At 58.1% G+C, this 17,271-nt stretch overlaps 2 protein-coding genes across 6 annotated transcripts in view; one reads left to right on the top strand and one right to left on the bottom strand.

The window, feature by feature from the left end:
- The window catches only part of CARD14 (caspase recruitment domain family member 14), a 42,210-nt gene extending 35,773 nt beyond the window's left edge, over nt 1-6,437 (top strand). For 2 of the 5 annotated variants that reach the window (XM_017879311.1, XM_017879310.1), the window contains exons 17-22: nt 550-613; nt 1,313-1,427; nt 2,132-2,302; nt 2,618-2,739; nt 4,051-4,166; nt 5,252-6,437. In XM_017879311.1, the coding sequence (XP_017734800.1) occupies nt 550-613; nt 1,313-1,427; nt 2,132-2,302; nt 2,618-2,739; nt 4,051-4,166; nt 5,252-5,459 (796 nt within the window). In that variant the 3' untranslated portion in view covers nt 5,460-6,437. The other 3 variants (XM_017879313.1, XM_017879312.1, XM_017879314.1) reach the window with 3 other exon arrangements.
- Nucleotides 6,386-17,262, bottom strand: SGSH (N-sulfoglucosamine sulfohydrolase). Its single transcript, XM_017879315.1, has 8 exons — nt 17,112-17,262; nt 13,977-14,137; nt 12,035-12,140; nt 11,617-11,767; nt 11,175-11,331; nt 10,808-10,889; nt 9,099-9,302; nt 6,386-8,082 (listed from the first exon to the last, which is right to left on the bottom strand). Exons 1-8 carry the CDS (start codon nt 17,197-17,199, stop codon nt 7,523-7,525), a joined length of 1,509 nt encoding a protein of 502 aa, XP_017734804.1. The 5' UTR covers nt 17,200-17,262; the 3' UTR covers nt 6,386-7,522.
- Between the last annotated feature and the right edge of the window lie 9 nt (nt 17,263-17,271).

Raw genomic sequence — 17,271 nt, 5'->3', positions numbered from 1 at the left:
AAAAAAAAAAAAAAAATGAAAACCATTGCTCTAGATCAGCCTATGAGAGGCTCCAAGGTTCAAATGCACGGAACGCACAGTGCTAGAAAGCACAGGTATTGAGCTCAGCACCCCCATCACTTATTGCAAACTCAAGTCCCCTGGGGATTGGAGCCAGCAGATCTAGGGAGAGGCCTAGCACTCTGCATTTCTAACAGCTCTCTTGGTGACTCCAGGCTCCAGGTCACAGACCCACCATGAATATTGAGGTTCTGGAGGGGGGCCTTGTACACTGGCTGCTCAACAGCACCCCCTGGGTCCCGCCCCGGGACAAGTCAATCAGCATCTCCAGAGGTGGACTGAGGCCCTGGAGTCTTTTGAAAGCTCTGGAGACTGGGATGGCCACCGGGGTGGAGCGCTCTGGCCTGCAGCAAAGGGGTGTGTGGAGCTCTAGGTAGAGGGCCTCCTCTCCCACTCAGCCATCTCCCCCACTCTCCCCTGCTTGACTCTCCCCTGCCCCGCTCTCCTGGCAGGAGGCAGCTGGGTCACGGCCTCTCCTGTTCTCCGCAGGGCTCAGCAGCAGCTCATAGACCTCATCCAGGACATGACTCAGCAGTGCGCCGTCACCCGCAAGGTGAGGCTCCAGGAGGGGCCTGGCCCCCACTGGGGTGGGCTGGAAGAGGGGCTCAGTGCTGGCAGGGAGGCAGGGGGCACCGTGTGGAGAGTGTGGGCTGCTGATTGGAGGAGGGTGACCCCACCTGTCTCTCCTCTGGGCCCCTTCAAATCAGGGTAGGGTCTGCAGCCCCCGCACAGCCTACAGGCTCTTGCACAGTGTAGACACACCTCATGCTGCTCTCAGAGTATCTCAGTCTCTGCATCACTCCCAGGTCACCCCAGTGCCAATCATCTCCCCTGAATTCCCATTCCTCTGCATCAGACACCTTTGTGCTCTCCAGACACGGGACACTTGGCAGGTTGCTAAGCACCTGCCCGTCCATGCAGTGGTTCCATGCTAAGAACCACAGGACAGTGCTCAGCCAGTCCCCCACCGATGATGCAGGGCTGGGCACGGGGGAGACCTCTGCCCTTCCTCCTGCCTTTGCAGCCTGCCCCTCACTGTAGGGCCCTGCTTTGTGGCTGTTGACCTGAGGACCCCCTCCCCCCTCCCACCCCCTGGCACGGGCCCTGGGCATCCTGGCTGTTCAGTGGGCACAGTCTGATAGTGCAGAGACCACACTGGATTTGATGGGGTGGGGTGTGAAGACAGGGGGTGCTGGGCCCGTGTTGATGGCTTCAACAGCTTCTCCTCATCCCTTCTCTGTCCCTCTTTCAGCCGTCTTCTGGGGGACCACAGAAGCTGGTCCGCATCGTCAGTATGGACAAAGCCAAGACCAGCCCTCTGTGTTCGTCCTTTGACAGGGGCCAGCTGGACCCCAGCACGATGGAGGGTGAGGCCTGGTGAGCTGGCACAGGGGCTGCTGGCTCCGAGCGGGTGAGGGGCTTTCGGAGCTGCTGCTAGTTGGTCAGCTGGGGCCGGGGGATGCCACCCATTTAGGCCAAGATCTGCTCTTCAAGAATCATGGGGCTGGGCGTGGTGGCTCACACCTGTAGTCCCAGCTACTCGGGAGGCTGAGGCAGGAGAATCGCTTGAACCCGGGAGGCAGAGGTGGCAGTGAGCCGAGATGGCGCCACCGCACTCCAGCCTGGGTGATAAAAGCAAAACTCCGTCTCAGGAAAAAAAAAAAAAGTTCAGGAGAGGAGTACAGGGGCCCAGGACAGAGGGAGGGCTGGGACGCTGCACCCTGGGAGGATGGCTGAGGAGAGGGGTGCCGCTCTCCCAGATCCTTTGGAAGGAAGAAGATCCTGGCTTCCGCCATCCTCCCTTGGGCCTAGAGGAAAACAGGATTAAGTTGCAGGCTGCAAAGCGGTGCCTGGAGAGCCACAAAGCTGTGTAACCCACATGCAAAGGAGCCGCTCGGCCAGGGGCTGTGGAACTCGGAGTGAGTCCTGTGTCCGCTGAGCCTGTGCGCTTGGAATTCTAGGTGTTGGGGCTGCTGCAGTGAGCAAAGCAGACCCAGTCCCTCCCAGGGCAGGGTGGGCTGGCCGGGGGCTGCTGCAGCCTCACCCACCCTCAGGGTCCTCTCCTCCACAGGCTCCAGCGCATGCTTCTGGGCCGAGAGCTGCTTCACCCTGGTGCCCTACACCCTGGTGCGGCCCCATCGACCTGCCCGGCCCCGGCCTGTGCTCTTCGTGCCCAGAGTGGTTGGGAAGATCCTGAGCGAGAAGCTCTGCCTCCTCCAAGGGTTTAAGAAGTGCCTGGCAGGTGTGCTGTTGCCTGGGAATCCCTCTACCCCTCCCTCCACCCCTTCCTCCCTTCTCCTCTTCCTCCCTCCTCCTTCCCTCTCTCCTTCCTTCCCCCACTACATGCATTCCCACACTCACCTGCTGTGTCCAGATAGTTCAGGATGGAGGTGCAGGGCACAAGGGGGCGTGCAGGGTCAGGTTTGTTGAGTGGATGCCCTAAGAAGAGCTTCTCCCAGGGCTGGCAGGGTCCACGGGGACAGGGGCGTTTACCATGGGGCTCCCTCGGACCCCCAGGCAGCTGGTGTATGACAGCCCTGCCCAATGTCACCTGTAGAGTACTTGAGCCAGGAGGAGTATGAGGCCTGGAGCCAGAGAGGGGACATCGTCCAGGAGGGAGAGGTGTCTGGGGGCCGCTGCTGGGTGACCCGCCATGCTGTGGAGTCCCTCATGGAAAAGGTGAGGGCAAGGGCGGGGTGGGCAGGGGAGCTGTCCTGGGAAGGGTTTCGGGAATGCAGAGGAGTGGGATGAGATAAAGGTGCAGGGACCGACCTGGACCGGGGTGACCTTGTTGCTGACCTCTGGGCCCCAACACCCCAGCAGGAGCCCAAACCTCGTCTCAGCCAGTTAGGATCCACGGGACCATGGGTGAGGTCTCCCAGCTCCTTGAGTCTCTGTTTTCTCAGCTTGGGGGATGTTTAATAGATACTTGTTCAAGAATGAATAAATCTCAGATAACGACACTCTCCATGTTTGAAGACGCACACGCATGAAAAGCAGCTCCCCGTGAACCATAGCTTTGTGTCTGCACAGGCATGGGAAGCAGAGTCTGGCATCAGGGTGCCTCCTGTAGGGGCTGGCGGGGCTCCATGCCAAGTTCGCCTCAGTCCCCAGAGCTCACAATTTCTAGATTTTCGCAGTGAAAAATCAAAGGGATGGAAACTCTTAAGACTGCACAGCAAGCAGCCTCATTTAGAAAGTGGCAAACTCAGCTGGGCCTGGAGCTCACACCTGTCATCCCAGCACTTTGGGAAGCCGAGGTGAGAGGATCGCTTGAGCCCAGGAGTTCAAGACCAGCCTGAGCAACACAGTGAGACCCCTGTCTCTAAAAAATATTAAAAAATAAAAAGAGAAGAAAGTGGCTGGGCACAGTGGCTCATGCCTGTAATCCCCACACTTTGGGAGGCCTAGGCGGGAAGATTGCTTGAGCCCAGGAGTTTGAGACCAGCCTGAGCAGCACAGTGAGACACCCGTCTCTACAAAAAATTTAAAACCTAAAAAAATTAAAAGTGGGCCGGGCGCAGTGGCTCACACCTGTAATCCCAGCACTTTGGGAGGCTGAGGTGGGCGGATCACCTCATGAGATCGAGATCGAGACCATCCTGGCTAACACAGTGAAACCCTGTCTCTACTAAAAATACAAAAAATTAGCCGGGCGTGGTGGCAGGTGCCTGTAGTCCCAGCTACTCGGGAGGCTGAGGCAGGAGAATGGCGGGAACCCGGGAGGCGGAGCCTGCAGTGAGCTGAGATTGCGCCACTGCACTACAGCCTGGGCGACAGAGCGAGACTCTGTCTCAAAAAAAAAAAAAAGAAAAAAGAAAAGAAAGTGACAAGCTCTCTTCCCCCATCTTCTCTACAAAATTCAGCTCTCCCCAGCCCCTGCCCTGCCCTCAGCCTGTCCGGAGGGCCCTTCAGACCTGGGCGTGGGCTCCCTTTGCTCCCTCAGAGGCTGGCGATCTTGACTCACTTCTCCCTCTCCCTCCCACAAAGAACACCCATGCCCTCCTGGACGTGCGGCTGGACAGTGTCTGCGCCCTGCACAGGATGGACATCTTCCCCATTGTCATCCACGTCTCTGTCAATGACAAGATGGCAAAGAAGCTCAAGTAGGTGCACGCTGGGAGTTAGGCAGGGGCTTTGAAGCGGCTCCTGGGAGCTGGGCAGGGGCTTTGAAGTGGCTCCTGGGCTCCCCTGAAGCCCATGGCAGGTGCCATGAAAGCCGCAGAGTGTGCTCTGCGGCTTTCAGGAATCTGAAGAGCTGACAGGGCCGTTTCTGCACAACTTTGGGACGAAATTCCTCTGATTTTGGCTGGGCGCAGTGACTCACACCTGTAATCCCAGTACTTTGGGAGGCCAAGGCGGGCGGATCGCCTGAGGTCAGCAGTTCAAGACCAGCCTGGCCAACACGGAGAAACCCCGTCTGTATTAAAAATACAAAAACTAGCCAGGTGTGGTGGCAGGTGCCAGTAATCCCAGCTGCTCAGGGGGCTGAGGCAGGAGAATCAATTGAACCCAGGAGGTGGAGTTTGCGGTGAGCCAAGATCACACCACTGCACTCAAGTCTGGATGACAGAGCGAGACTCTGTCTCAAAAAAACAAAACAAAACAACAGCAACAACAAAAACTACTCTGATTTCACGCTTACCAAACAAACTCCACTTCACATCCGGCCTCGCCAGGATCTTGATACCAGGATGAGGGTGTCTTTTACAGTGGGCAAAGATAGCCTAGTCAATGGAAAATGACATTTTGTCATTGAAATTTAAAGTTGTAAATTAACAAATTGGCACTCCCTCCCCCAAGAGCAGCCCAGAGCAGCACCGTGAGGCCAGACCCCCACCCGGCCTCAGCTCCACTGACACTCCGCACTTACTGGGGCTCAGCTAGCACAATCTAATCCTTGTTAGCTAAGGACAGAAAAAAAAAAAGTAAAAAAATGACTGGTTTCCTTGGGACAGACCGAGATGTCCTGCTACTGTGCCCTTTCTACTCCCAGAACCAAGGCTGTGTTCTAGACAACCTGCCTCCCACCACTGGGGCCTGGGTCCTATTTACTTTACAAGGTCCCCTCAAAGCGAGGCCATCTGTGTTCAGGGGTGTTTGGGTGCATGTCATCACTACTGTAGCCGGGGCTCCTGGGCGCCTTGCTCTCCCCTGAGCCCGCCCCATTCCCCATCTCTGGCCTGTGCAGGAAGGGCCTACAGCGGCTGGGCACCTCAGAGGAGCAGCTCCTGGAGGCCGCCAGGCAGGAGGAGGGACACCTGGACCGGGCGCCCTGTCTATATAGCAGCCTGGCTCCTGACAGCTGGAGCGACCTGGATGGCCTAGTCAGCTGTGTCCGCCAGGCCATCGCCGACGAGCAGAAGAAGGTGGTGTGGACGGAGCAAAACCCCCGATGATGTACCATGCCCCTTCCTGGGACTGTGGGGACCTCTGCGTGCCTGTTAATGCAGTCCTGTTCCTGAGCCCAGACCCTATTGGCACAGCTGTGGGCTCCTGGCACATGAGGCCAGCTGTCCCCTCTGGCTGGGGTCTAACCTTGAACCCTCACCACGTGCAGGTCACACATGGTGAAGCCACTTGTAACTGCACACTTTTCTGTGGAAACATCTTCACCTTTCACCAGGCTTGGCATGGTCTGGACTGGAGACCCTGAGAATGTTTCTGCAGTGGGACAGGAGGGACATCTTCCCATGCCTTCCCTAGAACCGGAGGCCCCGGACCTCTCTGAAAAACCGCCTGTCTGCAGGCCCGATTCAAATCTGTGGGGGCTGCACTTCCCTTTAAAATTTTGAAGTGTCAAAGGCTCACTCCAAAAGCACAGAGGCAGCGGGTGGGGAGTCGGGGTGGCCCCCAGGGTTGCTGCCACCCTTGCCTGGGGCAGAGGCACGAGCCCACATATGCTGTGACCCTGGCCACCTTTTCTCAGCTTCTGAGGCTGCGATGCCTCAGGAACTCCAGTTTACAGAGACCAGTGTGTTTACTTGTAAATAAAGCCTTGGGTGGTGGAGATGGTACTTTCAGTGGGTCTGTGCCCCGTGGCCTCCATGCCCGTTCGGTGGGGATGTCCCAGAGAAGCCTGGCACCAGTGTCCCTGTACAAGGCCCGGCAGACTCTGCCTTCCCCCGACCTGGCTTTGCACCCCAGCCCTTCTTGGGCCAAACATCTTCACTGCAGCTTCCGGGCTCAGGGAGGACCCAGGTCCTCCAGCGCCTGGCCTTGCCTCCGCCTCCTGGGGCTGTTGCAGACTGAAGGTCATTTTGACAGCAGTGTCCAAGAATCAGGAAGCTGTTCTAGAATTCAGGTTGGAAGCATCATAAACGAGTTCAGAAAAAGAACTTCTGCATATTTTACTAAAATAATAAGCTTTTACAATAGCTGGCCTATGGCTTCCCCCAGCCCACCCCAGTATGGAGTGATGGGGAGAGAAGGGCGAGGGGAGCCACCCACTCAAGGAAGCGCCCTCTCCTTCGAGGGTGTCCAGGCCGGGCTTCTGCTCCTGAGGTGGGTGGAGGCAGGGCAGGAACGGCGCCTTCTCCCAGCAATGCTGACGTCACCCAAGAATTAACCCAAGCCAGAGGACGGGCATCGCCACCCAGCAATGCCAGTGCCACCCAAGAATTAACCCAATCCAGAGGACGGGCATCGCCACCTAGCAATACCAGTGCCACCCAAGAATTAACCCAAGTCAGAGGATGGGCATCGCCACCCAGCAATGCCAGTGCCACCCAAGAATTAACCCAAGTCAGAGGACAGGCACTGCCATACCTTCATCTTTGGACACTCTCAAAAAAGATAAGCTTCTGCCCAGAAACACCACAGGTTCAAGCTCATCACTCAGGGAGCCTGCCGCCAATCAGCGGGAGCCTGCCGCCAATCAGCTGAAACCTGCCTGGGGACCAGGTACTTGACCGTGGGGCAAAACAGAAGCAGAAACCTGCCCAAAGGTGGTTGAAAGGCTTCCTCTAGGCCAGACGCTGGTAAGAGCCAGGCGCTGTGCTCCCAGGTGAGTGTGGGTGGGACCTGTGTACTGCCCACGCGGCACCGAAGCCCTTGCCTGCTCTCCGTGAAGGGCTCGTACGTATCTGTGGCTGCCAAAGCCTAAAGAGGGCCTCAAGCCTCCCATTTGCAGGTCCCCAAAGCAAGCCAGAAAACAAGACTCCCTTGTCATGGGCTGGGGGTGCTGCCCTGTCCACAGATCACACACGTCTAGAATTCCCATGCCGGGACGTGGTTCAGACACGAGGATGGCCGTGTCGTCTGCCGTGATGGCAGTGCCCCTGGTGGTGGAGGGGCTGGGCACATGCTCTGGTCCCCCTCCAGGGACTGGCAGGAGTGACCCCACAGGAAGGAAAAACCCTCCTTGGACGGGAGTGTAGACGGAAGGGCTGTTGTCAGTGCTCCCCAGGCTGGCCGGCCACAGGGACATGTCTGGGATGTGTGCACAGGCCTCCTGGGATGGTCACAGCTCATTGTGGAGGGGCTGGCACTGGGGAGAGAGCTTCTCCTCCAGGACGCCGTCGGGGGCACACACCCAGGGGTCGTGGGTCTCCCACTGCCACTTGGTCAGCTGGGCCCGAAGCATCTCCAGCACCTGGGCGAAGCGCGGGTCGGCGGCCAGGTTCTGGGTCTCGTGGGGGTCCTGGCTCCGGTCGTAGAGCTCCCAGCGTGCCCGGTAGTAGTAATGACGGAGGTCCTTGTACCAGCCTGTGGGCTGGCCAGCTGTGGTGCGGTTCAGGAGGTCCTGGAAGGTGGGTGAGACGTAGAAATCCTGGTCGATGGGAAAGGGCATCTTGAAGTGGAGGTTGTGCACGAGGCGTAAGTTCCGGTGCTGCACGGAGCGCATGGGGTAGGACATGGTGACCTCGTGGTGGCTCTGGCTGCCAAAGACGGTGGCCCAGAGGGGCTCGGCCTCCAGCGCTGGCAGGAGGGACCGGCCAGTGAGGTGAATGGTCTTCGAGCCAAAGATGGCGTAGCTGGGGTACGGGACGGAGAACCAATCCAAGATGGTGGGCGTGAGGTCTGGAAGGGAAGCGACATCTCAGAGCAGCAGGGCCCTCAGCACACAGGAGCTGCCCTCCGAAGGGCCGAACCTATGCCACCCTGGGCGGCTGCCTTCTCCAATCCAATCAGCAGCGGGAGGTGCCTTGTCGACCACCTCTCACCGCCATGTCCTCTCTCTGGGCCATGGCACCTTGAATGGTGTAACAAGAGGCCCGGATTCGGTGATGTTTAGGATCCTTCTAAAATCCTATGGACCAGAAAAGAAGTCTACTTTTCAGCAGCTCGTCTACTCCAGCCCTGTGGTGGGTGTGGCTCATAATCTGGGGCCAGAGAGAGATGTGGGCCCGAGCTCGGAGGGAAAAGGAACCTGACTTTGCTGCTGCCCCGGGCCCACCCGACCTGGAGGCTCTGCCAGGCCGTGGCCAGGGCCCGCGAGCCTCTGCCCTGTGCCGAGGGGCTCACCCCAAGGCCCTCACAAGGTCTTCCTGCACCCCATCTTTGTCTGCACGTCCATAACATGGGACTAGATGTCCCAGGCCTTTTTAGAAATGAGCAGGGTCATGAGATGCTTTGGGTCCCCCAGGAAGGCAGGATGGGGTGCATAGATGCTCAAAGGGGGGTCCCCAAGCCCACAGTATCGGCATCACCTGGGAACTTGTCAGACATGCAAACGCTTGAGCCCGCCAAAATCTACTGAATGGGACACTCTGGGAGTTGCAATTTGGATATGAACAAGCATTCCAGATGATTCTGAAGCTCACTGGAGGCAGGCGAGAAAAGGCAATGGTTTTGAAAGCAGTGGGATCCAGGCGAGAATCCTAGCTTAGTGCTTATCAGCTGTGCAGTCTTGAGCAGCTTACTTCACCTCTCTGAGCCTCACTCTTTTCCTCTGCAGAGTGGGAGCGACAGTCCCTTCCTCACCCAGATGACCTGAGAGCCATGTTAGGTGATGGGTGTGGAGCAGCATCTGACAGGTCGTGGCTCCATCCCAGATCCATGCCCACCCCTTCCCTGATGGAGACAGACAGGCGTACCTAGGAGGCTCACGTAGGCCTCGCTGACTTGGCCCCAGCGTTTTGGGTGCTCCGGGGATGACACCAGTAAGGGTTCAGCAGTGCCCGGCCAGTACAGGTTGGTCCTGCCACTGGGGAAGGGGATCCCGTTGTCGGACGTGAAGATCACCAGTGTGTCGTTCAGGACACCCGCATCACGCAGCTCCTGGAGCACAAGTCCAACTCCTGCGGTGAGGGGCCGGGAAGCAGAGCTCAGCTGCAGACACGCACGGAGGCAGGGGTGTGTGCAGACCCACCCGCTGCTTCATCCGGCCGCTGGGCTCGGCGCTTTCCGGATTTGAAAGCATCCTGTAGTTCTTCCCACTAGCCCTGGCTCTTGCCCAGCTCTGCCCAGCTCCCATTCCCTGAGCAGGCCTCGAATAGGCCTCCAGGGACTCCAGTCATCCCTTGGCACTTCTGTGTCACCCCCAGGCAGCTGCTCCCTGGGGCCCGCCAGCTTCTGAGTTCTCTGGAATCTCGTGTCTGTCCCATGGAGCAAATAGGGCAGGGGCCAGAAGACAAGGTTTCCTCTGTACCCACTCTTTCCCAGGTCACTAAGAATTAACGGCACCAACAGGGAAATGGCAAAGCTCCCGACCTCCTGTTGTGGGTTAAACGGTGATCCCCGACCCCAAAAGACATGTGTGCTGGAATCTGTGAAGGGGGCCTTGTTTGGAAAGGGAACTGCAGATAAAGATCCTGGGACAAAATCATCCTGAAGTACTCAGGCAGGCCCTAAAAACGACAGGGTCCTTATAAGAAGCAGAAACAGGCTGGGCGTGGTGCCTCACGCCTGTGGTCCCAGCACTTTGGGAGGCTGAGGCAGGCGGATCACGAGGTCAGGAGTTCAAGACCAGCTTAGCTAATATGGTGAAACCCTGTCTCTACTAAAAATATAAAAAGTAGCTGGGCATGGTGGTGGGCAACTGCAGTCCCAGCTACTCTGGAGGCTGAGACAGAAGAATCGCTTGAACCCGGGAGGTGGTGGTTGTAGTGAGCTGAGATCGTGCCACTGCACTCCAGCCCGGGCAACACAGCGAGACTCAGTCTCAGAAAAAAAAAGAAGAAGAAGAAGTGGAGACACAGACGGAAGAGGAGACACAGGAAAAAAGGCCGTGTGAAGGCTTCAGCGGGGATGGGGGTGATGCTACCGCCAGCCCAGGAACACTGAGCACTGGCGCAGCCCCCAGAAGCTGGAAGAGGGAAGGCAGGGTCTCCCCTACACCTTAAGGGGAACGTGACCCTGCTGACACCTTGATTTCAAACTTCCGGCCTCCAGAACTGTGAGAGTACAAATTTTGGTTGCTGTAAGCCATCCGGTTCACGGGGCTTTTTCGGACAACCACAAAAACTCACACACCTCAAGTTCTCCGTCTGCATACGCTAGGGAACTCCAAACCCCCAGTCCGACCCAGGTCCTGTGGCTGGAAGTACTGAAGTCTTCAGCCAACCTCTGGAGCACCCTAAGGCCCCAGCCCAGGAGCAGTTCCACATCAGGGCAGTCCCAGGGGTGGGTCCTGATGCCACCCACAGGCCCCACCTCTCCATGTGGGCTCTGCCGGCTGCAGCACAGGGCCTGCCACACTGGGACCCTCACCCACACCCTGCTGTGATCTGACTGAGAGGGCGCTGGCCTAGGTTGGGGACCCAGGCCATGGCACCCCTCTCAGTGCCCCATTCTGCAAGCCCACCTTGGTCCATGCGGCCGATGGTGGTGTACTGAGCAGCAAGGTCGGCTCGGGCTGCCGGGGTGTTGGGGATGAAGTAAGGCACCTGGAGCAGGCGGTGGGGAGCCAGGCTTAGAACAGACGGACTGGGGGAGCGGCGTCCAGCCTTCTCCCCGGGGCCTCCTACAAACAGATGAACCCAGAACAGCCTCACTCTGGACCACCCCATCTCTCTACGGTTCTCTCTGTGGTCCCAAGGATGGGAACCTGAATCCAATTTGGTCAGCGCATCTTTCTTCATCACCGAGGGCCAAGGCTGCAAGCTCGCAGGAGGCCCAGGTCCTGACCCAGGGCTGACGGGCATCCTGAAACGCGAGAGGGGCCCTCCTACCAGCACATCCAGTGGGCCATAGGCCTGGGGGGTCCAGTCTGGGATACGACCCATGCCGCTCTCTCCGTTGCCAAACTTCTCACAGAAGGTTCCGTACTGGGGCTGGGAGTGCCCACAGCGGTGGGGATCATGGAAGGCGACGTAGAGGAAGAAAGGCCTGCACGGGAGGAGGCTCATTGCCAAGGCTGCGGGGCCAATGCCGCCTGGCACAGGAAGCCCCTCAGCTCTGCCTCCTCCTCTGTATCTGGAAGTCAACCTGTGACCCTCACTGCCTCAGTTTCCCCAGGTCTCTTCTCCCTCTGACCAGGCTAGTTCGAGTACCTGGAACCTTCTCCCCGCCCCCATTCCAGCCACGTGGGGGCCCATGCATCCCGCCTGAAGACTCCAGGCTGTGCTCTGGGACCAGCCGCCAGGGGGAAGGGGCAGGGGCCCCGACTCATACCGGTCATCCTGAGTCTGCAGGAATTTCCGGACGAGCAGCTTAATTCTGGTGATGTTCCGTCCCACCTGGAGGACAGAGCCGTTCTCCTCCGTGTAAGCAAAGTCAAATGGGTACACGGCCTCCGGCCCCACGTGCTTCTTCCCGATGATGCCTGAATGGGAAGAGAGGCCTGTCCAGAGTCCCTTCTGCCTCCCAACCCCCTCTGCTCCCTTCTCTGCTCCCCTCAGCCCTAAGCGCACTGTGGGTTCTCGTGGACTCACAGTCTAGCCAGGAGACCCAGGCCCAGGTCTTTTGGGACAAGAGCTAAGGGCAGGCCACAGGGGCTGAGGGTGCCTTGGGACAAGGTGCCAAACCTCCTGGGCTCTGGCCTGGCCTCGGTGCCTCACCCCACGCCCTGTCCTTGGCACAGGGTCCTCACCTGTGCGCACGCCAGCTTGGCTGAGCAGCAGCGGCAGGCTCCGCACCTTGTCGAAGGAGTTGAAGTGGTGCACATCCTGGTGCAGCCCGTACATCCCATTCTGATGCTGCCAGCAAAGGTGCATGAGATCCAGGGCCCCCAGGCAGCCAGGGCCCGCCTGCCGCACCTGTTCTCCCACGGTCCTCCCATCCCCGGGGGCCTTCTCGGGGCCCTGATTTAGACTTTGAGTGACCAGCACCCAGAGAGACTGGCTCCACCTCCCCCTCCCTGCCCAAGAGGCCCACGGGTCCCTCTTGTGAAAGGAGGACTTCGCAAGAAAGAAGGGGACCTGGAGGGCGTGCACTGGCACGAGGGCGGCCTTGCTGTACTTTTGAACTTTTCTATTACAATCACACATTACAGAGTGAAAAAGGGCCAGGCCTTGTTTTATTACCTAGTTATTTTATATTGTAAAAGATATTGTACATTTTAAAAACTCAGACTGCCGGCCAGGCACGGTGCCTCACGCCTGTAATCCCAGCACTTTGGGAGGCTGAGGCGGGTGGATCACGAGGTCAGGAGATCGAGACCAGCCTGGCCAACATGATGAAACCTTCTCTCTACTAAAAATACAAAAATTAGCTGGGTGAGGTGGCGGGCGCCTGTAGTCCCAGCTGCTCGGGAGGCTGAGGCAGGAGAATGGCTTGAACCTGGGAGGTGGAGGTTGCAGTGAGCTGAGATGGCACCAGTGCACTCCAGCCTGGGCAACAGAGTGAGACTCCATCTCAAAAAACAGACAGACAGACAGACAGACAGACAATAAGTGTCCTCAAACACCCATGTTCACAGCAGCTTTATTCACAACAGCCAAAGGGTAGCAGCAACCTGAGTGCCCACTGACGGATAAATGGAGAAGCAAATGCGGGGTCCATCCATCCACTGGAATATGATTCAGCCCTAAAGAGGAGGGAAGTTCTGACTCGTGCTACAGCATGGTTAACCCTGAAGACGTTGTGCTGAGTGAAGTAAGGACACAAAAGAGGGGCCAGGCGCAGCGGCTCACGCTTGTAATCCCAGCACTTCGGGAGGTCGAGGCAGGCAGATCATTTGAGGTCAGGAGTTCAAAACCAGCCTGACCAACATGGTGAAATCCCATCTCTACTAAAAATACAAAAATTAGTCAGGTGTGGTGGCCCGCACCTGTAATCCCAGCTACTTGGGAGACTAAGGCAGGAAAATTGCTGGAACCTGGGAGGCAGAGGCTGCAGTGAGCCGAGATCGCACTGCTGCACTCCAGCCTGGGTGACAGAGTGAGACTCTAACTCAAAANGACAGGGGATGGGGGCAGAACGTGGAGCTGGTGTTTCATGGGACACAGCTTCTGTCTGGGAAGATGGAAAAGTTCTGGAAGTGGATGGTGGTGATGGCTGCACAACAATGTGAATGCACTTCATGCCCCGGAACTGTGTGCTGAAAAATGGCGACGATGGGAACATTGATGTTTGTGCATTTTACCACAATAAAATAGGAGTGTGCATGCCCAGCGGCAGCCACTCCCCGCACCATCGCGTTCCTGGGACACTGTGGTGATGGTGGGTCACACTGACTCAGTCCACCAGGCCTCACGCTGTTTACATACGAAGCATGAGCCCCGCCAATCCCCATAACTAGAGTGGCATCTCATTATACCCACCATCTTACAGATGAGGAAACTGAGGCACAGGGAGGTAGGTTACTTGCTCAAGGTCACACACAGAGCAGTGGAGCCAGGGCAGGTAGGTGAGTTGGAGCCCCTAGTCTGCACTTACGGCCATAGGCTGTTCTTGCCTCCTCTTGGAGGTGGGAGGGAAAGTGGGCAATACCCCCAGGGAGCCCGGGGATAGGAGACGTGGCAGAGGCCTGGGCCCCGGACGCCGCCTGTCTACTCCCTGCCCATCCCCTCCTCCTGCCCCTTGCACCTCACCTGGGGCAGGCCAGTGAGGAGGCTGGCGCGGCTGGGAGAGCAGCTGCTGACCGAGGTGAAGGCGTTGCGGAAAAGGAGACTGCGGCGGGCCAAGGCGTCCAGGTGCGGGGTGGCGATGGCGCTGTTGTTGTACGCACCACTCTCAAAGCCTCCGTCATCCGCTGCGTAAGGTGGGAGACAGAGAGCACATGGTGGGCTGCGGTCATGAGAAACAGCACTGGGAGTGAGGGAGGCTGGGGCTGTGATGCCAGGAGGCAAGATACCCAGGTGGGCATGGTACTGGCTCAGCGTGAACTCTCATCGTGAAACGCTATTCTGACAGAGCACTTCATTACCTAGGAGGCATGACACCCACGTGGGTACATCAGACAAGCATGATATCAGAGGGCATGTTAGCAGGTCTGATACTTGGTGGGTATGTTAGCAGGCAGGCATGTACCCAGAAGACCCCATACCCACTGGGTAAGTTAGCAAGAAGGCATGGTACCTAGTGGGCACAATACCTGGTGGGTATATCAGCAAGCAGGCATGGTGGCCAATAGGCATGAAACATGGTGGGTATGTTAGCAGGTGGGCATGGTACCCAGGCAGGCCTGATACCCAGTGGGTATGTTAGCAGGTAGACTGGTAGCCAGCAGGGATGATGCCTGGGTGGTATGTTAGCAGGCAGGCATGGTATTTAAGTGGGCATCATACCACAATAAGCTTGATGATATCCTAAGCAGGCCTGATACCCAGTGGGTATGTTGGCAGTTGGGCACGGTACACAGGCTGAACTGACAGCTGGGGGGTATAAGCAGATGGGCATGGTACCCAGGCAGGCCTGGTACCTGCGGAGGTATGTTAGCAGGCAGGCATGGTACCCGAGTGGGCAAGATACTCATGCAGGCATGATATCCCAACAAGCTTGGTGATACCCCAGTAGGCACGCCACCTGGGTGGGCATGTTAGCTGGCTAGGCATTTAGGCAGACAGCGGCTGAATGCATAGCCACAGCCGTGCATTCCACAGCCGTGCATGGCCACCGAACTGCTGGGCAATTCTGGGCTCTGCAGAAACTGCGTGGGGCAGAGGGCAGGAGAGCTTCACCCAGGGCCCGTCTAAAGATCTGTGTGTGTGCGTCCCACCGCTGCTTCTCACTGATGCCATCTCAAAGGTCTAGTGACCTTGCAGTTATCTATTTCAACGCTTTCACTCTCCACAAAGCAGCGGAGGCCCAAAAAGGTGAGGTGCCGTGCCCAAGGCCACACGCTGGGCAGCGGGAAACGGGGACGGGCCGCTGAACTCCCACAACCACACCAAGCTTCTTCCCCCTGCTCTGGAGTAGAGGACACTGCGGGCACCACAGGAGAGGCTGGTGGGAGCCCCCAGGACCAACACTTCCCCCAGTTCCCTCAGAGGCAGTGCGGTCCACGGGCAGAGGAGGCTGGGCACCTTCCAGTTGGGCTCCCATCCTCCACCCCACAGGACCCAGGGGGTGTGAGCGCATGGCAGCCAGGTAAACCCGGAGGGAGAGCGGGATGGGCTGTGCTCCCTAACCCCCTCCCCACAGGCCAGGAGGAAAGCTGCCCTTCTCCAAACCCAGAGTTTCTCGGCACTTGGCTGTGGGCCTGCTACGGACTGAACTGTATCCTCCTGGAATTCATATGCTGAAAGCCCTGACGCCAACATCACTGTATCTGGAGACAGGGTCCTTAATTAAGGTTAAATGATTCATAAGGATGAGACCCTGATCTGACAGGACTGCGGCCTTATAAGAAAATAAAGAGAGAGCCAGGTGCAGTGTCTCATACCTGTAATCCCAGAACCCTGGAGGCCAAGGCAGGAAGATCACTTGAGCCCAGGAGTTCGAGACCAGCCTGGGCAACACAGTGAGACCTTGTCTCTACAAAAAATACAAAAATTAGCCGGGCATGGTGATGTGCACCTGAGGTCCCAGCTACCTGGGAGGATGAGGCAGGAGGATCACTGGAGCCTGGGAGGTTGAGGCTGTAGTAAGCTGTGATTGTGCTACTGCACTCCATCCTGGGTGACAGAGTGAGACCCTGTCTCACAAAAAAAAAAAAAGAAAGAAAGAAAGAAAAAAAAAAGGAAAAGGAAGTGAGACCACCCCCACCCGCTTGTCACGTGAGGAAACAGTGAGAGGGTGACCACCTGCAAGCCGAAAGCGGACCCTCACTGGAACCCAACCAAGCTGGCACCCTGACCTTCGATTTTCAGCCCACAGAATTGTGAGAAATACAGTTCTGTTTAAGCCAATCCAGGGCAGTCCGTGCTAAGACAGGCCCTAGCCCAGTGGCCGCATAGCCTGGGCTCTGAAAGCCTCCTGTGGGAATCCTCATACACAGATGAGGATCCATGCAGGTTCTCCGCTGAGCTTCTGGGAGGTGAGGAGTTGGCAGGAGAGCTGTTTATGTTACAGTGAGCCGAACCCCCGCCCAGAGACCACAGAATCAATCAGAAAGAGGGCACCTGGCAGGGCGCCAGACCTCAGAAGGGGAAAGAATCGCAGGCCTTGGGTTTGGCCTCGTCACTTGTCATGGGCCAAGAGCCTTGATTACCCAAACCGGAAGTCTTGTGAGCAGCACAGTGCTTGCGCTGGAGGAACCTGGGGTTTCTGAGAGGGACTGGGATTGGGGGAGACGGTGGTGGGTGGGTGGTGGAGGGCTGTGTCCTTGGGACAAGGGAAAAGACAGCTGAGCCACAGCCTATGGGGTCGGAAAAGATTGCAGCCGGGAGGAGATGAGGGCCAGGAGGGCACCCTGTCTGCAGTCTCTGGGGACCTGAGCACCAGCCCCTCCTCTGGAATCCCCTCCAGAGAGCGATCTGGGATCCGTGGACCCCTGAGCCCTGGCTGGGCAGGGTCAGAGGAGGGTGGGGACAGGCGGCAGGAGGTAAATGTCGGGGTGCTGGATGCTGGGGCTCACCCCTCCAGCCCTTGCTGCCCTCTCTGGGGAGACACCCATGAAGAGTCTGGGGGCAACACAGAGAGGAGGACGAGAGGGAATGGCAGTGGGGGATACAAGGGCGAGCAGGGCACACTAGGGTCAGCATTGACCACGGGTGGGGAGGAGACCAGTGGCCACTTCCGCGGGCCACAGCAGGTGGGCGTGGGGGGGCGGCGCCGGCACTCACCGAGGAGCAGCAGTGCGTTCCGGGGGCGCGCCCGACAGAGCCCCAGGACTAGCAGCAGCGCGCAGCAGGTGGGCCCAGGCCGGCGCATGGCGGCGGCGGCGGCGGCTCCGGCTCCGGCTCTGGTCTCTCGCTCGGCTCCGCCCCCGCCCCGCCCCCGCCC

This window comes from Rhinopithecus bieti, unplaced genomic scaffold (genome assembly GCF_001698545.2).
Source record: "Rhinopithecus bieti isolate Rb0 unplaced genomic scaffold, ASM169854v2 scaffold_9899, whole genome shotgun sequence".
Lineage (NCBI taxonomy): Eukaryota > Metazoa > Chordata > Mammalia > Primates > Cercopithecidae > Rhinopithecus > Rhinopithecus bieti.
This window is presented reverse-complemented; position numbering and strand designations above follow the sequence as displayed.

What these genes read in the sequence shown, in the direction of transcription:
- SGSH (XM_017879315.1), bottom strand. Translation starts at nt 17,199, where the DNA reads ATGCGCCGGCCTGGGCCCACCTGCTGCGCGCTGCTGCTAGTCCTGGGG. An exon ending in GAACGCACTGCTGCTCCTCG is followed by an intron (nt 14,138 to 17,111) that starts GTGAGTGCCGGC and finishes CACCTTACGCAG; the next exon opens with CGGATGACGGAGGCTTTGAG. An exon ending in CTGCAGACTCAGGATGACCG is followed by an intron (nt 11,332 to 11,616) that starts GTATGAGTCGGG and finishes CCTCCCGTGCAG; the next exon opens with GCCTTTCTTCCTCTACGTCG.